General features: G+C 40.6%; 1 protein-coding gene and 1 long non-coding RNA gene across 7 annotated transcripts; one reads left to right on the top strand and one right to left on the bottom strand.

The window, feature by feature from the left end:
• Positions 1–7,849: 7,849 nt before the first annotated feature.
• pitx1 (paired-like homeodomain 1) lies at positions 7,850–23,261 on the top strand. Of its 6 annotated transcripts, none has more exons than XM_080434569.1 (5): positions 7,850–8,011; positions 9,436–9,490; positions 15,264–15,425; positions 16,787–16,992; positions 20,673–23,261. In XM_080434569.1, the coding sequence occupies exons 2-5, from the start codon at positions 9,445–9,447 to the stop codon at positions 21,225–21,227; spliced, it is 969 nt and encodes a 322-aa protein (XP_080290695.1). In that variant the 5' UTR covers positions 7,850–8,011; positions 9,436–9,444; the 3' UTR covers positions 21,228–23,261. The 6 variants fall into 6 exon arrangements, with proteins under 6 accessions (XP_080290695.1, XP_080290698.1, XP_080290697.1 ...); XM_080434571.1 differs by lacking the exon at positions 7,850–8,011 and adding an exon at positions 9,123–9,141; XM_080434570.1 differs by lacking the exon at positions 7,850–8,011 and adding an exon at positions 9,229–9,247.
• LOC308089705 lies at positions 17,246–20,663 on the bottom strand. Its single transcript, XR_013933537.1, has 2 exons — positions 19,534–20,663; positions 17,246–19,425 (listed from the first exon to the last, which is right to left on the bottom strand). It is a non-coding gene; the product is annotated as an uncharacterized lncRNA (long non-coding RNA).
• Positions 23,262–24,819: the final 1,558 nt, after the last annotated feature.

The raw sequence follows: 24,819 nt of genomic DNA, 5'->3' as shown, positions 1-24,819 counted from the left end.
AAAACAATCTATCAAAAGTGTGCTGGAAACATTAGTCAGGGAAAAAAAGAGTGGAAGGTAGAAAATAAAGACTTGTTTTTGTGTGTGTGTGTGTGTGCGACAGATAATTAAAAAAGAAAAAGTGACATGGAGACAATAAGCCATATATAGAATGTACAGTATTCCGAACCAATCATAGATCATGTCAGTGAGAGAAATCACAACTTTAATCCTGTTTGGGACTTTGCAGATATTATAACACTATGTGCACTATAGCTAGAGGTGTTACTGAATGCAAAGCAGGCACGTTGCTCAGGATTACATTTTATCATGTATAGATGCATGAGGGATTGGAGGGATAAACAGATGTGGGAACCTCATTGTGAGGTTGTGTAATATGCACTGGGTGGTATAGATCGGCAGCTTAAAACATGTTTCCCACAGTGCATTGAAATCATGTTCTAGTGGTTAGGTTAACCACTTAAGCTCTATTTTATACTAAATAGCCGATCTATAAGCTCACAACGCATTGCATCGCAACGTGTTGTGAGCTTGTAGATGTGGGGGGAAATGTGAAAAATAATTATTAATTAAATTAAGATATTCACCTATAATTACATGCCCAAAATAAGGGCACCAGGTTTAACCCCTACATACTTCATTGACGAGGTCCCCCAGGGATCTGGACCCCTCCTTTTTCCCCTCTACGCGAAATCTCTTTGCCGAAAGTAGCTGATCTAAAAGCTCATAATGCGTCGCAACTGCTATTTTTGCTGCACGTTTGCCTAATTATGTCAAATGTTCACCTATTATGACATGGGATGCTAGGGTTCATGTGGTTGACTCCTGTCTGAATGCCTCCAACACACATGATCTCTGGTGTCCCACTTACTGTATTTGTGGTTCCTACTCAGATTTTTTGCAGTCTCAGACAATAAACAATCAGTAGAATTTCGCAAAGCATTTCAACAGATAATGGGGAAACAACTCAGTTTAAAAACTCATGTCTGGGAGTCATGTGTGCTAGGTATCACAGGCAGATTCAAGTCTAGACTTCTTGTGTTTTCTTTTAGCAGTGAGTTGTTCTTTATCAGGCAAAGACTGAGTTGTAACTAGAAAAAGTGCTCCTCGGAGCACAGGTCTCCGCCAGGTCAGGTAAGTTATTGTGGCCTCCTGGTGGCGCTATAATAGGCCAATGTGAAAAGGGTGGCATTTCTTCCACGGCCTAGTGGGAATGTGCGTGCTAATTTTCACGGAAATCGCACGCCGCGTTCATGATTTCAGACATTTTGTTCAAAACGGACCAATCCTGCAAACTTTGGAAGTCAACCTTAGTCAATCAGGATGGAATATGAAATATCGGACAGATGCGTCTTGATCACATGACTATAGAGATACTGTGTACCGATTTGTGTGATGTTTGGATAAAATCTGAAGGATTAATATCCAAAAATGTATTTGACATAAGTCGGCCTCCTGGTGGCGCTGTAAAAAGCAGATGTGAAAAATGCAGTGCAGATGTTTTTCCTTGGCCTCTAGGGAGTAGGCGTGCAAAGTTTCACGCAGATCGGTGCAGTTATAGTTAAAAATGCAAATCGGCCTGTTATAGCGCCACCATGAGGCTGATGTGAAAAGTTTTAAGTGCCATTTCTTCCTCGGCCTATAGTGGGAATGTGCGTGTGCAATTTTATGCAAATGGCAAGCTGCGTTCATGATTTGAGGCAGTTTGTTCAAAACGGACCAATCTTGCAAACTTTGGATGGTAACCTTAGCCAATGAGGATGGAATATGGGAAATCGGACAGATCAGGGTTGATCACATGACTATAGAGATACTGTGTACCGATTTGCATGAGGTTTGGTTAAAAACTGTTGGAGTAATGGGGAAAAATGGGTTTTGCACAAATCGGCCTCCTGGTGGCGCTATAACAGGCCCATGTGAAAAAGGCAGAGGTTCTGAATTGGCATCCAGGGAGTGTGTGTGCACAGTTTCGCAGCGACCGGGCCAACGGTGCCGGATATTTGGTGCTAACACACAGACAGGACACACGGACGGACGGACACACGGACGGACGGACGGACGGACAGGGGCGAAAACATACTCTCTCGCCATGCCTTTCGGCCTGGCGGAGACAATTATGAAAACATACATTCTAATGTTTTAGTTTTGTTACAGAAAGGTAAGAGTTCCTCCTGCTTACAACAGCTTGCTTGTTACTTTTCTATGATGCACATTTTAGTAGAATATTTTCATCCACTGAAGAGCAGTCCATTTTTATCTCCAGCTCTCCATATTGAGAATTATAGTTCAGATATAGAATTTGTTCAGTAATAACTCCATAACTGAGATATTACTCAGTTAATTGTTGCAGAATGAACTTGAAAAGTTGCATTCAGGACACAGATTATGTGATGTGATTCGTTATGAGCTTGTAGATTCGGCTATATTCAGCGAGCGACACCGCTGTACAACAAATTATGAATCAGGCTTAAAGGGATTGCCGGGGCCGCTGGCCTTTCGGTGGTTCACCAATTAGATGTCCTACCAATGGGAAATATCGCTTTAACCAGCATCAATTTAATGCTCAGATCAAACACTGGAAGCTGAAGTCCTATTCTCATCACCGCTAAGCTGGGGAGACCTGACCAAGTTTGGAAAAAGTGGAGGGGGGGTGATGCTTCCTCTTGAGATGATGATCTATGCTGCAGACCTGTTTACGCTGGTAATCTCCATGCCCTGTGTAATCAAAACATCACTAATTTCACTGCCGATTGGAAACTGTGACATCTGCGTTCTCAACACTACTTCAAGGGGGGGGGGCCTAAAAAAGAGAAAAGAGCAACAAGGAGAAGCATCCATTCCCCATAATAGCCCCAATGATGGGAGGTTGACGCCATTCCTCCCGCTCGTTTTGAAGTGGATCCACAGTGGAAACCTTGTGGAGTAAATATCCCTGTCCAACTCTCTGTCTGTCTGACTGTCTGGTTAATTGGTTGGCTGTGTGTGTGTGTGTGTGTGTGTGTGTGTGTGTGTGTGTGTGTGTGTGTGTGTGTGTGTGTGTGTGTGTGTGTGTGTGTGTGTGTGTGTGTGTGTGTGTGTGTGTGTGTGTGTGCGTGTGCGTGCGTGGTGTGTCGGCTGGCTGGCTGGGTGTTTGGCTTGTTGACAGACGGACAGACTCTCTCTCCTGTTCTGAGTTAAGGGAATGCCTGTGATGTCACTATGGGCTTTCCATTATGGTGGTGGTGCTGGAACAACGCCCCAGAACCCCCCTCCTGAATTATTCTACCAGAGTCTGGATGCGATGCGTGGGCTCGAACCCTTTTCACCGCTTCCCGCTCAGCGGAAACAGGCCTTACAATACTAATTCCATGAGCTCCTTTTTATTATGATTGTCCTGGATTAGGTGATTATTGGGCTCTGGGTTAACGAGTTGATGGGCCATGGTGAATAGAAAAATCTCTCAGGTGCGAGTGGCTCACTTGACCGCTTGAAAACAGACAAAAAGCCATGCGCGTCTGGTACGCATCTGATACAGTGTGCCGAGGCACACTGGTGTGCCGTGAGACAAGACCAGGTGCGCCTTGGGATTTTCTGACAACCACACGTTATTATTACTATAAATACTTTGTGCGTGCTCATTTCCCAATACAGAGGCAAGTTCTACACCCTAGAAAAAATATATTTTAACCACTTTCAACCTGGCATCCCTATTTTGGGCACATCATTATAGGCAAACATAAAAAAAACAACAACCACAAATGTTCAAAAATAGCTAAAATGGCAGATTTACAAGCTCACAACACAGCAATGCGACGCATTGTGACCTTGTAGGCTTTCGCTGCATGTGTGCCTTGAGATTCTGTCTTGCCCATTGGTGTGCCTTGGGCACATAAAGTTTGAAAAACACTAGTTACCTGCACACTGTCCGCAAAAGAAAATACATGTGAACGTGCACACACAGCATGTAACGCATGGAAATTACACATTTACTCACAGTCACACACATGCACGCACGCACGTATGCGCGGGCACACACACACACAAACCTGCCACAAACTCTGCTATCGCGCGCACACACACACACACACACACACACACACACACACACACACACACACACACACACACACACACACACACACACACACACACACACACACACACACACACACACACACACACACACACACACACACACACACACACACAGAGAGAACGGGTGTGACCTGTTTTCCACCTATCCAGTATGTATCACCCATTCTGTTACTGAGAATAACTATTTACTCTGCAGCGGTAGTGACCATCTGCAGTCAGACAGGCCCTGGCCACAGACAGGCAGACTGTGTGAGGGCCCCCACACCAAACGTGTTAAATCCCTCCACCTATTTACACAGGAGAGATGAGGCCACTGCCTCACCTTCAGGGTAGCACTTAACTCCTAGTCATTCCTAGTCACTTGTTGGGTAATCACAGCATTTACTTACCGCCTAATTATAGTTCTGTGTGTGTGTGTGTGTGTGTGTGTGTGTGTGTGTGTGTGTGTGTGTGTGTGTGTGTGTGTGTGTGTGTGTGTGTGTGTGTGTGTGTGTGTGTGTGTGTGTCTCGCAAGAGGACTCACCGTTTAGCAATGTGGGTCTGACAGGTAGGCAATTACACAGACAGACACCACCTATTACAATTTGGTGGACACACTTGCATGCAAATTACACAGGGTCAGTATCTGTCAGTATTGTCAAGCTGGCCTAATCAGAACCACAAACAGTCAATCTGATCAGACTGGGCCTTTAGCATGATGGGCTAAATCTGAATTGTAATTTGGGGGAAGCCAATAGAATCTTTATGAAATTTTCATTTGTTTCTCATTATTTCATGGAATTGTCTTGTTGTATATAAGTTAGTTTGAATCATTTTTGTATTCATTAACAAGCCCTATTTTATGCTTCATCATAAGTCACTGAATGAAAATAACCCCATTATGAGCATGTAGGCATATCAATTGTTTTGGGAAATACATTTTAAACGTAATTGACTTGACAAAGTGGTTAAAAAACATAATACTAAATTGAATGAGAAGATATCTCATTCGATTTAGTCCGTTTTTTGATTAGGCTAGCCGCTTGCTAGGCTACACCTTACATGAAGGCGCCCATATCTATTTGTCGATATTAATCATGCCTTCGTTTGGCATTTATCCTTATTAAGAAAGTCAACGTAAGCTACTGGAAATGAGAGATTACCTGCCATTGTTGAGTGCATGGGTAAGCACTTCAGTGTGGCGTGGTGATGATAAAGCCCAAGAGGTCAGGCTCCACTTCAGCTCTGTATGGATACAGGCCTTACATGACGTCATCGTCTATAAGTAAAGGGCAAATATTGGCACGTCCATTTTGCTACCTGCATGAGTAACCCATAGAGTTATAATGCAACCCAAAGCTCCCGAAAAGGGCTGACCTGAAAATAGGTGAAGCACATTTTTTTTTTGGTTCCACCAGCCAGGAGGAGTTTTGGTGCGTGTGTCCAAAAGGCACCACTGTCTGTGTCTGGATTTTGTATAGACTATTATTCCCGGAATCCGGAGGGAGCCCTCGCGGCCATATGAGCTGTTCTAATCCCACTAGAATCCCATTCACAGAGCCGTGCTGTGCTGTGGTACGAGCATAGCTCTTGGCTGAGTAAAAAAAAAAGAGGGAAAAAAAGAAAGAAAGCGTAATAAAGGGACCAATTTCACACTTTCTCCTGATTGCGAGAGGAAGAGAAGGAGATGGAAATGCGTTCTCTTTCAACGCCGTAGGCCCTGGCCTGCTTAACCCATTAAGACCTGAGGCCGATTCTACAAATGCCTTCTAAATCAGTAGGCCTAGTTCCCACACTTTCAAGACTTTTCAAAAATGTTCAAAATGTACAAGCTCGCAGTGCGGCACGAAGTGCTTGTATATCTGCTATTTTTGAATAGCCAACGTAAAAATCTAACCAAGTGCGCATATTGACAGTGCGTGCGGTGCAAATAAGCATTGAATTGCTCTGTATTTTCGTTGTTACAAAGAAAGACGATAAAGATGTAGCAATAAGGCAAAGAATGAAGCCTGCTGTTACTAAATTAAAAAAGAGAATAATTTTCTTCTTGTTGTTGGATAAACTTGTCAATTAAATCATGCTTAGTTTGTGAGTTCTGTTGCTTTGGTCGCTAAACACGCCTAGACTAGTGTAAGAACATATTTAGGCCTTAATAGGTCAAAGCTCTAATCAGGCAACTCGGTTATCAGTTGTATTATTTTATTTTAGGCTATAGGCCTACTTCTGATATTTTACCCAACAACGGCTCATTTTTATAGCGGCATGATAGGCCTACGGTCTTTTCAAACAGGCTTAAATGTCAAAAATCAGCACTATCATCTTATATTGTGTATATTATTATTATTATTATTAACAATAATAACAGTAATACATCTTGTGGGAAAATTTGGTGACTCAACATAAAGTAAAATAAAAAATAGGCCCATATATTGTACGGCTATATGGAGTGATGCCCATGGAGGGGGGGGGTACCGAACAATATATAGCATAGGCCTAAACCTGCGGAAGTAAAATCGAGATATATTAATTATCCATTAGGAGTCGGACTTTAGGCAGAGTAAAGTTGCCTGCTTATAACCCTTGCATTTGCCAATCCAAGTTAATTGATGTTACTCAATAAAGTAGGCCTATAACAAACGATATTAACGTAATATTGTTTGTTTGTACTTTTAACAACGTCACATAAATAAAATAGGCCTATGCCAGCACTGCAAATCAATGGAGATCATTTCAGGGGCAAGGGCCAGTTTGTGCAAGGGACTGACGGCACAACGAAATGACGGGTGGCTTATAATATCGCCAGTTGCAACAGGCTAAATACATTTTTGAGAATGGCCATATAGGCTATAATATCTGGGCACGTGTTCTCTTATTTTGAATGGTCACTTGTGTTGGCTAGTAGTGATTCTAAGTCTAACACACTGCATCGAATTGCCCATAGGCTATTCTAAATGGAGGTTGAGCCAGTAATTATTAGTGTAGAAAATTAGCAGTTATCCCATTGTGTCGAGGTAATGTCAATGTTTAAAGTTATTACAAAACAATATACCTTCCGATTCTTCAACATAAATTCAATGTAGCTATAGGGCTGTGATAACAAAATTAATTCCAAATGATATGTCTAATCTTTGTAAAACATAGCTTATAAATATAGCGTTGCATTGACAGTAGGCCTATGTTGACATCAAGTCAATTTTCTTCGATGGGGTTGGGCAATAAAAAACACTGCAGCTGCAATTGAAGTAGCCTAATAGACGAATTATTAATGCAAATGAATACAAAGAAAGACCATATGAAACGCAGACAATAGGTCAAGCTAAAACGTATATGCATAACAATCTTAAGTCTCCACTTTTCACATCAAAACTGTTTTGATATATATATATATATATATATATATATATATATATATATATATATATATATATATATATATATATATATATATATATATATATATATAAATATAGTGTGTGTGTATATATACACTGCATACATTCTAGGCATGCGGCAATATAGTCCGATTTTGCACGGAGGAATGGCACATAGGATCAACATTAAGGCCCATTTATAATCTATATTTAATAACGAGCCTTTTCAAACTAATGCTGCAGAACGACATAAGGTCTCATATAAATATCTCGCCATATATTCACATTCACGGTTCCCTGCTCATACTACATCACACGTGGCCAAGAGCCACGGAGGAGGAGGAGGAGGAGGGGGGGGGTATGGAGGGGGCGTGACGTCACCGTGAGACTCGCAGAGCAGCGGTGTGGTGAAGAAAACCAAGGCAGCGCAGCACTGAGGCGACCAAAGCGCTCATTATCTCGGACATCACGACATCTACAGCCCCACTAAAGTGGATTTATTGAACACCTGCATGGGGACATTCTGAGCTTTTATTCCTTTTTTTGTGTGTGCGTGTGTATCTGCTGCCACTGCTGGGAACCAACTGGTGAGTAAGCTATAGTCGGCCTAATATAGGCTATATATTGTTAAATGCCTGAGTATTTGACTAAAACAAAATGTGCCTTGCAATGCATATCATCCGACAGCCATCCGATCCATCTATGTTTGGATACCGAGTCTGAGATGTTTATTATGCGCGACAATAAAACCATAAAATTTGGTAAATATTGACACCTATACCTTATTACCAGAGTGCATGTTTTAGATGGGGTCACGCGGGTTTAAGGCTATTGCATGACTGCAGAAGATATAGCTTACTCATTGAATGGGCACCAGGATTGTAGCCTATATGGCGTTTTTGCAAAAGGAATGGCTATATCTTTGCAGGAAATAGAAATGTTTTGAGTTGTAATTACAATCTTTGTGCCAACATAATGACACATAGTCAGCTGTATAGGCTACGGATGCTTTAACCCAGTGGTTCTCAAAGTGGGGTCCGTGGACCACCACGGTCCTTGAGGGTGTTCCAGGTGGCCCCCCAGCAAAATGAGTAGGCCTATAGTATCCATATCAGTTTAACCACTTGCCTTTATGAGCTATTTGAAAACGCAAAAGCGTTGTGAGCTTGTAGATCTGCTATTTTCAAAAAAATCTTGAAATTCTTTGGAAAATGTTGACTATTTTTTAAACATTTTAACAACACAAATCTTGTGTGGGGGTCTCTGGCACAAAATATTTTCTGATGGGGGTCCGTGGCCAAATACATATAAATTGTGGGGTCCTTGCATGAAAACGTTGGAGAACCACTGCTTTAACCGACCACAGTTCCAATAAAGAAATTACCTCCTGCGATTGCAAGAATGTACCATTTGACTGGGATTGTTGCACTCACTGCAGTGAAATGACAATAATCGCTGACTGACATGGATCATATGAAATGACAATAATCGCTGACTGACATGGCAAATTAACCAGATGAGAATCTGTGCCAACCAGTCAACCAAACTGTGTGCGCGCCGCGGCGCGCGCGTGTGTGAACGCCGAGGAGCGAAGGAAAATGATGTGAAGATTTACGGTCGACGTAGAATGAGCAAAGGGATTCCTGGAGATAAGAGGGGTTATGTGTGTATACATCATGGCAAAGATAAACTTTTAGCAACGTCAAGATAGCGATCTGTGAGTGTCACGGCTACATAACACGCACAATATAGCCTACTGGTTGAAGCATTTAACCTGGGAAGTTGGAACGTCTGAGGGAATAATTCTCTAACGGTTATAAAAGGTTTACATGGCTTATCGTTGGCTTAACAATACGATGTATATATGCATGACCTATAATTTATCCACCATTTGATGAATGTGGGCAATTAATTATCTATAGGCCAAACGCAATAGATTCCAAATGATTTGACAGTGAGATATGTGAATTTTGATGTTAATTATACGTTTCGCTTGTTTTCTACCCTGCAGGCAACTGGAATGGAACTGAATCTGTCAAAGAATGTAATCTCTTGCGCTGACCCAGGTATGAATGCATGCACGTTGTGCAGAGTGTATAATTCAAGTCCTATGTTTTGTCATTTGAGGGAGCTATAGAGATTTGCCTTTTTGAATGCACTGCAAAGCGTGAAAGTCTATAACAGCAAGGTTGTTGGAACAATAGCGAGTGTGTGAGTAGCAGTGCAACCAACACGTCGCTATAAATCACTCCTATATGCGGAAACACAGTGATATAATGCAAAAGTGAGCAAGATTAAATATTTGAATAACATTTTCGTATCCATGGCCAATGAAAGAAAACGCGCCGGCAAACATTTAACATTTTTTAAACAATAGCTTGTTAATCCTGGGTCATGTTCCTGATATGACTTCTTTGAAGCCCACATCATTTTCGTCTATAACCACCAGACCATATCAGTGCTGCCAGAAACGTTATTTAAAATAGTCATATCTAATTGGGATTAAAAATAATTCCCTCATTGTCTCAGAATGTCTGCGTAAATCGTATTTTCAAATCTGAATGAAATCTGTCACTATAGGCCAAGCCTATACTTCTTACTAAAATAATTAAATTAACTTCCAACATAATTAGGCCTACAACCTGTTAGCCTAACATTTTGGGAAAGCATTACCTTGACTAAAGGGTATTAATTACCCTCCAATTCACCCCCTACAGCAATATATAATATATATATTCATATTTTTCTAATGAATAATATCTATCAAGGTTGTTTTTATATTAGGCCCATGCATTCCATCAGGTGGCATTAGAATTATATTTGTATTTTTAGACTATATACTTTACTTAAAGGCTCATCCTTAGTACAAAGTAGGCCTACGTGACACGTCACTGCTGTCTCACTTAAAGCTGATGGACAGAATTGGGGAAGGATTGACAGCTACATGATAGACAGTTTCTCGTCTATTGATCTAAAATGTTTAAATGTTCTAACATTTGTTTTGTTGGGTAAAACACGAGAGTAGAATAGGCCTGTATATATAATAATAGGCCTACTGTCTTAAGAGTTAGGTACAGGTAGCCTACAAATTAATCTGAAATAGAGATGTAATGGATCTTACACACCGGCCCGTGACGTTCTTCCAGAGGAATAATTCCCCACGTGTTGTTGTTGTTGGTTGATCGGACCGGCGGGGTCAAGCAGACCCGGACCGAGTGTCCAGTACCAAGGGGACGCGATCGCCAGGGTGATAAAGTCACATCACCTCCTGAGTCCTGAGTCAGTGCTCACATTACCTGCCGTGTCCAGTTGCATCTGTATGCCCACGATCCCTCTCCTTTCAAATGAGCAAACCAGCTTTAATTTGCTGTACGTTACACCTTATAGCTTCCCCATGGGTTTGTTGACTTTCCATATAGAGATAGCGTGTGTAAAACAAAAACTCTATACCAAAAAAAAAATCTAATTCCCGTTTTGTTTGGTTTATGATTAACGACAGTCGTCGGGTTTATCTTTGCTTCTTGGGGGGAAAAATGTGAGTGTTATTAGACTACCTTTAGCACTTCGTTAGACTAGTGTTAGTGTTGCTACTGGCCTCGTTGACCTAGCCTGCCGGATGAAAAGGCTTTTCATGTCATCCTTCACACGCGAGGCGAAGTACACACACTCCTAACCGGCTAACACAGCTCCTGATGGGCCTATTTAGAGGACAATCCCCAGCATTAGCATAATCATTGCCACTGGAATCGATTGGATTGTAAATTCATAAACTCACACACTCACACATCACCATAACACCAGCCGCTCCGCATGTCTAAACACACACCGGCGGAATATTTACGCACGGCGTTTACGCACGCTCGATGACACAATGAAACCCCAAAATAACGACTTTATAAGTCCGGTTGGCCAACTGCCCTATACTGCTGCACAATCACCACAGTAAGAAGAGGAAAAAAATAAAAGAATAAAACACATGTTGACACAATTTAGAGACCGCAGCCACACGGGATGAACACATCTCTCTCTGAGGTAATTTATTGCAAAACGGTGGAGGTTCGCGCCTTGGTCATCTAGTTATTATTATCCATAACTCGTCAACGTCACTCAGGTTGACTCTGGGTCGTTCTTATAGTCACGCACTAATGTGTAATTAATCAATGATGCTGATTATTTCTTTAATTTTAGGAAAAGGGCTTTGAAAGCCGACGCATGTTCTCTTAACAAAAGCTACAACCATGTCGACTACAAAACTCTAATTTAACATCATTTTTACAAATTATTTTATATTAGTTGAAGGCTATATTTTGATAATAGCTGAATCAAATAAATGCTTTTAACATGACAGATTAGGATTGCATCATCAAAAGCACTCATTAAAACAACAGTCTATGTATAGTGCTCAAGGCTTTGTAAGACAAGAAGTCACTGCGGTTATAAGAAGGCTTGAAAAAGTATACACGGGAAAAAGGCAAGTGACTCTTGAGAGGCTGTACAATTGGCTTTTGAAAGGGCCTTCAGGGAGTTTTCCAGTCGGACGGGGTCTCATGTCAAAAGTCACTGTCATACAATGGCCTAAAATGCTTCGTACTGGCGCCTGGCGTGATCTTTGGGCCAGACGGCGCACTGAACAGGCCTTAAGCCGACATACATTACCTGATACATGCAGGTTAGCCTGGGCAGGTCGACGTGCGTAATTGCGCATAAACCATAAGAGAGGAAGAAGAGGAAAAAAACATAGTGCTTTCAACCAATTAACCACTTACAACCTGGTGTCCCTATTTTGGCCATGCCATTATAAGCGAAGATAAACAAATACATGGATTCATAATTATTTCCTCACCCAAAATAGTAGATCTGTTGTTTTCACATCACGACACCATTATATGAAACTATGGCGTAAGTGGTTAAAACTAATATTGAGTATAGGCTACTGTAGGTAGATTATATATCTGTCTCAAATATAAATTATATTCCACTTCTCCGTGAGTGTGTAAACTAAACTGCTCGCCCGCCTAAGCCCAGAAATGTAACAGCACAGTGTCTATAGTATAGATAGGCCCCATATGCTGACGTCAAAATAATTGCCAATATGACATTTCGCCTGGGTAGTTTTTGGCCAGCAGGCGCCGCTGAATTACAGATGATTGTGTGTGGCAGCAGACTAAGTTTGGACATCAAACAAATCAGTTCCATCGGGTTGTGCTCCTGCCTCCTGCAGAAAATGGCCAAGGTTGGCAGTTGGTAGTGAGAGTTTGTATAGTGCTCTGTAATACTGTTACTGTATGTGTTCTTGCGTGTTTTTTGGTCTGCACTACACAAGTATGCTACTTAACCACTTTAAACCCCAAGCATACCCTATTCTGGGGGAAAATATTAACCAAAAATAGCAGATCTACAAGCTCACAACATGCTGGGTTGCGATGCATAGTGAGCTTGTAGATGGCTATTTTTGGCAAAGAGATTTGGTGTAGACGGAGTGGTCCATGCAAGCAACTCAGGTCCGATTCACTAGACTATGGGTTTAAGTGGTTATTAATATGCTACTTATACTCCCCTTTTGGACCAAGTCGCACCTGGCCAACATATAGGCCTATCAATCTAACTCCTATTCTATTTGATCAGGTAACACCATATTGCAATATCAGGGATTTGACATTGACAATAAACCCCTTTTAAAAAGCTTTTTTGGCCTCCCGAGAAGGTTGATGTCACAGGGACGCTGAAATGCCCCCAGCCATTAAGTGATTACTTTTCAGATTACATATTCAGTAATTATCAGGACACTGGACAGTGTTTGTGGAATTTTATATAAGAAAGTTTTTGTTCAGCTTGAGGGCAATGGAACATGTGGTTCCAATATGCATGGGGCTGGAGTGCAGTTCTTGACGTTTCAATACGTTAGGGCCGTATTCATTTTAATTGTATTCATATTCATTTCAATGTGTTGATTGAAGCAGTGCTGCATGGGGATCGATATGTGATGCATTATGGCTTGTTGTGTCCCTGTGCCACTTTCTGTTTATTCAGCTGTCAGATGGATAATCCAGTATCATGATTATATCCTGCAGTTGTTTTAATTGATTATTGTTGGTCCTATACGATAGGAAATAGAATGTTTACATAACAGACATTTTGTCGTTATCTTAGAGAAGACGAGACATGGGCACGGCAAGCACTGTGTAGCGAGAGAAGGCGTGAGCGAATGGGAGAGAAGGGAGGGGGGGGTCCTGCTTTACTTTTATTATGCGTGATTGTTTACATGTCGTAGAAAAGAAAAGCCAACTAAAATCTCACTGCCCATAAAACGATAGAACGACACTTCATATACTATAAATAAAGCTCGATAAGAGAGGTCTTCCACTTTTCGTGCAGTACTTAGGGAAAAAAAACAGGGTACAGTAACAGGGCAGACCGACATGGCAAATGTTTATTCAGCTCCGCACATATTCGAGATATACATTGTGTGCGAGTGTGTATATAAGCGCACCCAGCCCAGCTGCCCCGTTCCATTGCTTTAGCTTGCTTTGGGGATGTATTTCAAACATGCCTGCACGAATATAAAAGACCCATTTTTACTCGGCAAAGTTTCCAGTGTAGCCAGCGCAAAAAAAGAAAAGAAAAAAAGAAAAGCTAAAGCAAGCGCGTCACCGTCACCCCGTGCGCTCCCGTGAGATAAAACTCCCCTTAAAAAGCACTATCCGCAGTCTGTGCTGAGCTGAGCACCCTGTGTGTGTGTGTGTGTGTGTGTGTGTGTGTGTGTGTGTGTGTGTGTGTGTGTGTGTGTGTGTGTGTGTGTGTGTGTGTGTGTGTGTGTGTGTGTGTGTGTGTGTGTGTGTGTGTGTGTGTGTGTGTGTGTGTGCGTGCGTGCGTGCGTGTCATGACAGTCAGTGGTGGAAAAAAGTATACTCACATGTTTTACTTCAGTAAAAGTATCAGTAGAAATACTCCGCCTAGTCTAGTATTCAGAATTTACTACAAAAGTATTGGCATCAAAATATACTTAAAGTACCAAAAGTGAATTATCATTATGCAGAATGTCCCATTTCAAGTGTACAAATATTTTGAAAATAGCAGATCTAAGCTCACAACAGGACAAGATGTGAGCTTGGAAATATATATAGAGCTGAAGTGGTAATGTTTAGTAATAAAAATCTAAAAAGTAACTGTAGTAAGTTTTCAAATAATTTTAGTGGAGTAGTAAAAGTATAGAAAATTGGGCAAAACTCCACTTAAGTTAAATAGAATACCTAAAATTTGTACTCAAAAGTAAATACTTAGTTACTTTACACCACTGGGGTGTGTGTGTGTGTGTGTGTGTGTGTGTGTGTGTGTGTGTGTGTGTGTGTGTGTGTGTGTGTGTGTGTGTGTGTGTGTGTGTGTGTGTGTGTGTGTGTGTGTGTGTGTGTGTGTGTGTGTGTGCGCGTGTGGGTGGGACTGGCTGAGTTCTGGGAGGTTAAACACAGAAGATGGGTGGGACTCATCTCTCTGGCTCCGAGAGCGAGAACTTCCACTCGATCACGACAGACATTCTCACCAGCGGAAAGAAAGAACAGTAACAACAGCAGCGCGGGTCGGTCTTCATTCCTTCTTCGAAAAAAAAACAGGGGTGCCGTGTATTTTGTTGTGTCACGAAACAAAAAAAATCGCGTGGACATTTTTTTTTTTGGGCATAGTTATTGTCTTCTTTTTTTTTTATTCCCCTTGCGATGGCTTCTATTTGGCAACGGGTGGATACTTTAATAGCATATAGCTGTTGAGGAAAAAAAGATCCCGCACACACAACCAAGTAGGATTCACATCCTTTCCTTTCCATTACGCATCATTCTTTTTCTAAAGGTGGGATGAATTTGGACAGAATCGCGGAGGCCGTGAGACCACCGCCGCAGCGCGACGTCGTGGCCCCTACGTTTCATTTGCCGAGATCCACCACAGCCGCCAACAACAGTCGAGAAACGTTAGAGAACTCAAGCAGCGAGTCGTCAGACACAGAATTAGCAGGTACATTACACTCACATGGTGCAAAATGGCATTGCAATAGCTCTGCAATAACTCTGAACTCTCCTTGGTTGCTAACAAGTTATTTCATGTTGACATAAGCACGCCTATAATACCGTGAGCTCTATAGATACAGGGAAATGGGTGCAAGAAATCAAACTATGTATGGGGCTTATTATACAGAATACAACAAAGTCTGTCCATATTCTGTCCACTCTTCCAGCATAACACTCACGTTTGTTATACGGGAAATAAAATGGTCTAGCTTAGTGTTGGTTGATTTATATTTAAAAAAAAATCCATTCCATGCGTATTATGCTGAGCAAAACTCTTGGCAGGATCGACACAGCAAAATCAGCAGTGTTTAACTCTCTGAGTGTAAAAATGAGGGTCCATTTTACACACAGAGATAGATGAACACTGAGGATTTTACTGTGTAGGCCTGTCAACAGAAACAGCCTGCTGCCTGCCAATTAACTTATTGTGATTAGCCTCTAAATAATATAGGCTGTATGCGCACTGCGTTGCGCTATAGGCTATACTAAAAGCCCAAACGCCTGCATTGTCAATAATGTGAGCAGAAACTTGATGTGTTCGAGGTTTGATTTGTATGTTCTACAAGTTGGTCATATTATATTTGCAGGCAAACAAAGACGCATTGTTCATCGTTGAAAGTATGCAGGCCTATTGTATTATCTCTATACATGAGCAAGAAATTGTGGTTGTGGAAACAGCATAGATTTAAGAAATAGTTGTTTGAGTTTTTGCAATCATAACACTGTGATTAATTATAGGGCCTAAATTAAATATGTTGTATGCCTTCTTTTAATTGCTTTTTGGGTGCGAGATTTGAACAGACCTCTGCATTTGTATTGAACCTTGTGCAGGCCCTTCAGTTTAATGGGCTATCTTGAGGGAACATGAATGCAAGATAGTGGAAGTAAGATAAGAGTGGACAAACTCCGCGATAAAAAGGAAAATATTGATCTAAAGTGGAGCGCGTTATTAAGAGTGTGTGTGAGAGAGAAACAAAGTTGTACGCAATGGCAATGTTTGGTTTAATTCTTATAGATATTAAACCAAACCAGATATTTCCTTTCTGTGGCATATAGTATATTTTCTATGCATTATATTATTTTGTCTTTTGACTTGCTTGCACGCAGGATTAACCTTTGCAGACCTAGACGGCCTGATAGGTTAGGTTTGTTTTGCTTGTTGTAGCAGCGGGGATTGCTGCCTTTAATTGTAGTGCTTTCCATAACTTTAACATTTTGGGGGAAGAAGATAACACGTTTGGGGCCCTTATAAGTCATCCAAAGTGACATGTATATACAACAAATAGTTCCTGTTTTATGGTTCCACAGAAAAGGAGCGGACTGTCGAACATCGAAGCGATGACGGGAACGCGGACGACCCCAAAAACAAGAAGAAGCAGCGACGGCAGAGGACTCACTTCACCAGCCAGCAGCTGCAGGAGCTGGAGGCCACGTTCCAGAGGAACCGCTACCCGGACATGAGCACCAGAGAGGAGATCGCAGTCTGGACCAACCTCACCGAGGCGAGGGTCCGGGTAAGAAAGCCAGGCCTCATGTCCTACTTATAATATATAGTAGGCCTGCAGTGGTTCTCAAACCCCCAAATGAATATGCTTGGCCGGCGGTGCCCCAAATGCCAAACATTTGTGCCAGTATAGGCTAGGCCAAGCAGGGCCTATACAATATATGTTTGTTATTTTTTTAATTTCTTTAATATATATATATATATATATATATATATATATATATATATATATATATATATATATATATATATATATATATATATATATATATATATATATATATATATATATATTTAATTAGCAGATCTACGTGATGCATTGTGAGCTTGTTGATAGGTTTTTGTTTTTTTTAATAGCCTACTATAAATTATAAGTGGGGCAGCATAAGACCTGGCTTTCTTACCCGGACCCTCGCCTCGGTGAGGTTGGTCCAGACTGCGATCTATATGTGTTTAAAGTGTTTTTTACTCATTTTGTCGGGGACGTGACCCAATGGAACACCTTCAATGACCCCTGGTGGTCCCCGGACCCCACTTTGAGAACCACGATGTTGGAGAACGTTGTAGCTTGCCACAAAGAACAGATCTGCAAGATAACAAAGCGTCGCATCATTCACCACCACTCATTATTAGCTTGCATGCAGACCTGTTCTTTAAAATTAGTTAGTGTGCATGCATTTGAAAAAAAAAAAAAAAAAAAAGCCAACACGTTTTTCAAAGGCAACACAATTGTGCATGAATTTCAATGTGTGAATGCATTTTTGGAAATATGTTTCTCAAAGGTAACATTATCTGACAAAGACAAAGGGCCAGTTAAAGTGTTTTGCGGTAGGTTGATTGGCTTCAAGGTTACAGATTATTTCATCATAATAATTACACGGTATTGAGGTAAAAGTGACATATTTAATTTCCCCTCCCCCAAGCGCCATTATAGTCACTGGTTAATCCTTGTAGCCTACCAGAAGACAACCGAGTAGCCTATGTCAATAATAAACATTATGATGATAATAATAAACATTATAGTTTGAAACAATGTTTATATTATTATATATAGGCCTATACCATTGATAATTTATTTAGCCTATTAAAATAGATGTTTCCATAGACAGACGAGTTCAATAATGTGTTTATTAAAGAGATTCTGTCTGTCATAAAAGAGAATTCTCACATCATTATAGGATATTCGCAATTGAAAAAAAAAAATCAAAAGTTGTGAACACAAACTCTTTCCAAGAACTAAGAGCCTAGAACTATAAAGCTCTTATCCAATATACATAAATAAATGCAAATGCTATGTTGAATAAATAATTAATCATTAATATTATTTTATTTTTAGGTTAATTAATGGCCAAATCAATCCATTTTGGTTGACTTATAAACTATTGCGCATGACATGGAAACATTGCATCAATCTGTGCACACTAATAGCCTTAATTGCCCTAATACGTCAACATTTTGTTTCCTATAGAGCTGATGGAGAATTTTCCTTGTGATGAGATCACAAGTTTGGTCTGTGCTTTGCGATAGGCAATTTAATCATGAGATATGTACATACGCAATTTAAGATATATATAGGCCTAAACAATTGTTTTTTATTTTAATTGATTTTCCAAATAAAAACGAACCAATTAGGCTATATTACAGACCAACTCGTTTCTGCATTTAGACATGTATATGCATATAGCTTTTCGTATTATTTTGAAGAAATCAATTAGCCTATATTCCGTAGCTTCTATCTAAGTCAAGAGATGATGTGAAAATCTTTTATACTACTGACGCAATCTTTTAGTTTTAACAGCTGGCGCCTAATTTTCCACCGTGAATATACAATGCAGAAACACCACCCACACGCGCACACGCGCACACACACACACACACACACACACACACACACACACACACACACACACACACACACACACACACACACACACACACACACACACACACACACACACACACACACACACACACACACACACACACACGCACACTTATTTTGATTGCTTATTTATTCATTACGTGAATAATTATACATTTACTTTTATTTTGATTTTACCAAAGAGAAATTAATTTAGCCGACTATTTTACACTATACAGCCTGCTGCAGTTCAATGCATACTCCTCAGCGTCACACGTAGGGCGCCCTAAATATTTCAAATTCATTATGGGATGATAGAATATGTAGTTTGGACAATTTAAATGGTTGGAATAGACCTTTGTATACACACTAAACCTGGAAAGATTGATATTTTGTGGTGTAACGTTGCAGCGGGCTATTAATCCATATGAATGATATTATTACAGTCTAAACTGTTTTGAAAGTTGTTAATAAGTCGTTCATTAGATTTATTATGTGTGTATGTTTTCTGTTGAAAATACCGAGTTGTTGGTTCGGTATGTGTTAAACCCCCATGCTTACTCTACGTATGTTGTGGCAGATCTACAAGCTCACACACACACACACACACACACACACACACACACACACACACACACACACACACACACACACACACACACACACACACACACACACACACACACACACACACACACACACACACACACACACACACACACACACACACACAGCGTGGCCATTTTCGGCGCGCTGCACCGTCGTACGACGAAATATAAGGCATGTTTTAGAGAAGCTAAAAGCACATTGTTGCTGACGAGGCTTTTTCTGAAATATACGGTGCAGCCCATCGCCCCCGTAGAGCTCCTTGGCTTGTGTCACATCGCTCATGTCTTTGTGGACAATTTGTCAATACCACCATGTTCCCTGCACGACTATAAATAGCCCCGCGGGGCCAACTATAAATGATGCTGCGTATAAACTGTTTCTACTGAGAATTAAAAAATGAATCGTAAAGTGGCCTGCGAAGTGGGGCTAATGGATAATATGTCACATTTTCATAAGGAATGGGGGCCATGTAGTAGTTTTTTTGTGATTTAGGGATATCAACATGTATTATCCTGTGTGCATTGCACGTCATTTTAAACGTGTCTTTTTGATGGCAATATGCTCTAAACACCAATAGGCCTATCCCACGCTAATTATACATTAGACATTATTCGGAAGTGGGTTAATAGCCTACACCTGATTCATTACATCTCACTTACATTCCACAATATTGACGTCAGTGGTGTATAGTAACTATAAGTACATTTACTCATGAGGTATTTTGAGGTAGCCTACTTTTACTTTACTGGAGTATTTCCAATTTACTGTACTTTTACAGTAATCTCAGAGGCAAATATTGTTCTTTTACTCCACTACAATTATTTTTAGTTACTTTGTAGATTTTGTATTATTTGTACAAAACATACATTACCATACTTACATCTCAGCCCTACATTTCGGCCATTTGAAAATAGCAGATCTAAAGCTCACAATGCAACACATTGTGAGCTTGTAGATTTGATAATTTCAAAATATTTGTATACATTTGAAAACTTGTGAAATGGGACATTCTAATGAGTAGCCTACTTTCTACTTGTGGTACTTTAAGTACATTTTGATACCAATACTTTTGTACTTTTACTCAAGTAAATGTTGAATTCCAGACTTTTTGTAACAAGAGTATTTCTACATTGCAGTATTGATACTTTTACTTAAGTAAAACAAATGTGAGTGTACTTTTTCCACCACTGATTGACGTTCCCATCCATCACCTCCAATAGGTCTGGTTCAAGAACCGCAGGGCCAAGTGGAGGAAGAGGGAGCGCAACCAGCAGATGGACCTGTGCAAGAACAGCTACCTGCCGCAGTTCAGCGGCCTGATGCAGCCCTACGACGACATGTACCCGGCCTACACCTACAACAACTGGACCAACAAGGGCCTCGCCCCGGCGCCGCTGTCCACCAAGAACTTCACCTTCTTCAACTCCATGAGCCCGCTCACCACGCAGTCCATGTTCTCCGCGCCGAACTCCATCTCCTCGATGACCATGGCGGCCTCCGGCATGGGCCACTCGGCCGTGCCGGGCATGCCGACCCCGGCGGGCCTCAACAACATCGGCAACCTGAACGGCATCCCCACGTCCAGCATCAACTCGGCCATGTCCTCCTCCGCCTGTCCGTACGGGCCGCCGGGCTCCCCGTACAGCGTGTACAGGGACACGTGTAACAGCAGCCTGGCGACCCTCAGACTCAAGTCCAAGCAGCACCCGACCTTCGGATACAGCGGCTTGCAGAGCCCCGGTTCTAGTCTGAACGCCTGTCAGTACAACAGCTGACGGGTCGGCAGCGACACAACGCCCTGATGATTGATAAATCACCGATAATCGATGGGAAGGTCATCGTGCCCCCTTGATCGCTGCCATCCATCATGGGGACAAACAAGACAACTAAAACTGGATTAGTTGCAATCATTTTATTTTTCAAAAAAATGGATTATGCGGGTTGTATGTGTTTACCAAATGAACTTGCACAGCAATTTAAAAAAAAATGTCCAAGATTTTTGGATTTTGAGTAATGAAGACGTGTTACACATTGCTGCATTTGATGTACATAGGCCGAGCACAAAGAGACAATGGAGCGGTTGTTGCTTTTTATTATTATTTTTTTTCCCTGCTCGCTTTGCTTTGAAGACTCGCACCAGTTTGAACATGGTTCTTATGGGGGGGTTCCTCTGCTATACGCACGGATTAGGAAGAGAAATTTCAAACATAACACGAATCCGGATCTGGTTAAAAGAAGAAATATATATTGTACATAGTTAAGTAGACTTTTATATTGCTTGTTTGTGATTTATATCCCGTCTATGCAGGGGGGTGCCTGCCACAGGCCCGTTTTAATGCGAACCGTTTCAGTGACTTTACTTTTATATGTTTTGTCTGGACTGGAGGATTTTCGTTTTACTTGTTTGCTGAAATAGAAACCACGCATGCTTTATCTCGAGTGCAACGTGTTTTGTACAAGTTGGTAATAATGTAAAACTTGCAAAAGTAAGTTCATTAGCCTATATATACAAAAGGTGATTCAAAGTCTTCATGTGTTTATGGTAATATGTTTGTTTGAATAAACAAAACAAAAAAAATAGAGGTTCATTTCAAGTAGCCCATCTGTAACATTCTTTTTTTTACGAGCTCAAGGAGACCATTTTAAAATATTTATATTCAAGTAACTGGTGAGGAACTAAGTGTTATTGAGGGGGGATAGATAACGGAATGATTTTTGTGATCGATCCAGCAAGAAAAGATGGTATAGGGTATAGGCTATAGGAAACAAAAAAAATCGCCTATATGTTTTGTAAACAATTAGACAGCAACAACTAATAGGCTATAATGCTACCAAATTTAACAAAATGCTTAATTTTGGTCCTTTCCTGTGTTCTCGCTCTTTTTATTTGTTAATTTGACATCACAATTTCTGTTAACATAGGTTTTTTCATGTTCCCCCAACCGCAGAGGAGAAACAGACGCCCTGTAACGGAATTTAGCCAGCAATTTAGACTGCATACTCGCTGTGAGTGTGAGAGTTGAATACGAGAGGCAAGTTGGCACTATTTCTCTTTGGATTCTTGATATAATTTCTTAAAATGTGTCCGTTTCTTTCTCGAGCAGCCTATTAGGCCCGTTTAGTCTACTTGATGTGGAACACAAGTCAACTTGCATGCAACACTCTCACCACAAGGAATGGCCAAATATATCCACTGTTCTTGTGTCTCAGATTGTTCAAAAAGGGCTTATCGGTCAAAATTCACTAGATCTCCATTTCTCTTCAGCATGCATCTTCAGTCAGAACCCTTCCACATCAATGGACGGCATGGGTTAGCTTAAGGACGACCATTTAAAACCTTCAGTCAATACGATATCTCATTTTTGACACCTGCAGAAATCCCCATATCTATATTACCAACCATTAGACTGATATTAGCGCTTTGCAGGCATGTAACAGCAATGTTTACTCTCAATTAATGGAACTGATAATGCGCTTTGAAGGGAGTTTTGACTAAGAGTATAATAGTCCTCATTTGATATTGATGTGGTGTTGCAAGTGACATTTTTGTGTGTGAAATATGTTGATATTTTTTGGTCCCAAAGTTGAATGATTGAGTTAAAGCTCTATAATCCGATAGTTGTCATTGCTATAGTGTTTGCTCAATAACAGGGGTCTCCCCGTATTTCCAGCTTAGTAAACATAAAATACATGCTCATGTGGGTTACACATTTCATCCGATCAGGAGAGAGAACCCGAAAAAGATCATTTATCAGCATGTGTTTGAGTTCTATTTATTTGTTTAATAAAAATGTCACTTGTTTAACCTGTATGGGGTCTATCCTGATTGGATGAAATTGGTATCGCAACCTGAAAATGTATTTTCTGTTAGAAAGATGGGAAGATGCATGTTATTGAACAAACACGCAATTGCATGCAGGCTATACAGGAATATGGAGCTAGCAATTTAACGCTTATTAAAAATATAAATAAAAATCACTTTGAAGCCCCTATAACTACTAGCCTATAACATTTTCAATTAGCCTTTAAGACAAACTTAGCAGGGTTTCATGCAATGTTTTGAAGCAGGGGTCTTCAACGTTTTTCAGGTCAAGGACCCCTTTAGCTGAGAGAGAGATGAAGCAGGGACCCCCCCCCACACACACACACAAACTATATTGCATAAAATTGTGTTGCAGACTTTTTCATAGATTTCTAAGCTAAGCTAATCAGTGTTGTGTAAATTAATGTGTTTTCTTCATTTGAGACATTTAACCACTTAAACCCCCCTACTCAAACCTCTTTCCCAAAAATAGCCGCTGCAAGGTAGATCTGCTATTTTCGGCTAATGTTCCCTCAGAATAGGGATGCTAGTAGGGTTCAAGTGGTTAATGTAAAAAAAAATCCTATCACACAAAGATTTGGCGGACCCCTTATAGTAGCTCTGAGGACCCCCTAGGCTTCTTTACATTGTAAAGAACAGCATGTATGTCTTGCAGTCTGCAGGGTGCGCCTGCATGCAAGGGCGAGAGTTTGCTCAGATCAGAAGGAGCATGCGCAGATTGCGCACATAGGCTACTGCTATAAAGACTGTAATTGTAGTCAGTGGTGGACTCACATTTTTTACTTAAGTAAAAGTATCAATAATGCAATGTAGAAATACTCTGTTACAAGTAAAAGTCCGGAATTAAAAATGCACTTGAGTAAAAGTACAATAGTATTGCCAAAATGTACTTAAAAGTACCAAAAGTAAAAGTACTCGTTATGCAGAATGTCCCATTTCAAGTTTTCAAAAATGTATAAAAATCTTTTGAAAATAGCAAATCTACAAGCTCACAATGTGAGCTTGTACGGCTGAAATGTAGGGTTGAAGTGGTTAATGTATGTTTTGTAATAATAATTACAATCTACAAAGTAACTCTAAAGTTTTCAAATAAATGTAGTGGAGTAAAAGTACAATATTTGGATCATCCCAGATGCAGTGGAGTAGAAGTAAAAGTATTGGAAATTGGAACTACTCAGAAAGTAAAGTACAAATGAAATACCTCAAAATTGTACTTAAATACAGTACTTAAGTAAATGTACTTACTTTGCACCACTGATTGTAGTTATCTGCCTTGATTTGGAAATATTTGACGAGATAACAAAACGAATTCAATCCTCATAGAGATCACAGCGGCAAACAAAGCACGATTGTCGTAAATGCAATAATATACCTTGTAATTATATCACAAGAGCTGTATATCACTTGAAAAGCAGCTCATGTAACAGCGAATAACCCGAGGGTAAAGTTCAAAATGTCACTTTATAGCCGGTAAATATTTGAACTAGTATTCCCCTGCTTGCAGAGAAGGAAGTCCTTTCAGGTTAGCTTGTCCGGACTTAAAT

This window comes from Gymnoscopelus braueri, assembly GCF_963280865.1.
Source record: "Gymnoscopelus braueri genome assembly, chromosome: 8".
NCBI classification, from domain to species: Eukaryota; Metazoa; Chordata; class Actinopteri; order Myctophiformes; family Myctophidae; genus Gymnoscopelus; species Gymnoscopelus braueri.
The sequence above is the reverse complement of the archived record's forward strand: the minus strand, read 5'-3'. Positions and strand labels throughout refer to the sequence as shown.

What these genes read in the sequence shown, in the direction of transcription:
- pitx1 (XM_080434569.1), top strand. Translation starts at nt 9,445, where the DNA reads ATGGAACTGAATCTGTCAAAGAATGTAATCTCTTGCGCTGACCCAG. An exon ending in AATCTCTTGCGCTGACCCAG is followed by an intron (nt 9,491 to 15,263) that starts GTATGAATGCAT and finishes CTTTTTCTAAAG; the next exon opens with GTGGGATGAATTTGGACAGA. An exon ending in GTCAGACACAGAATTAGCAG is followed by an intron (nt 15,426 to 16,786) that starts GTACATTACACT and finishes ATGGTTCCACAG; the next exon opens with AAAAGGAGCGGACTGTCGAA.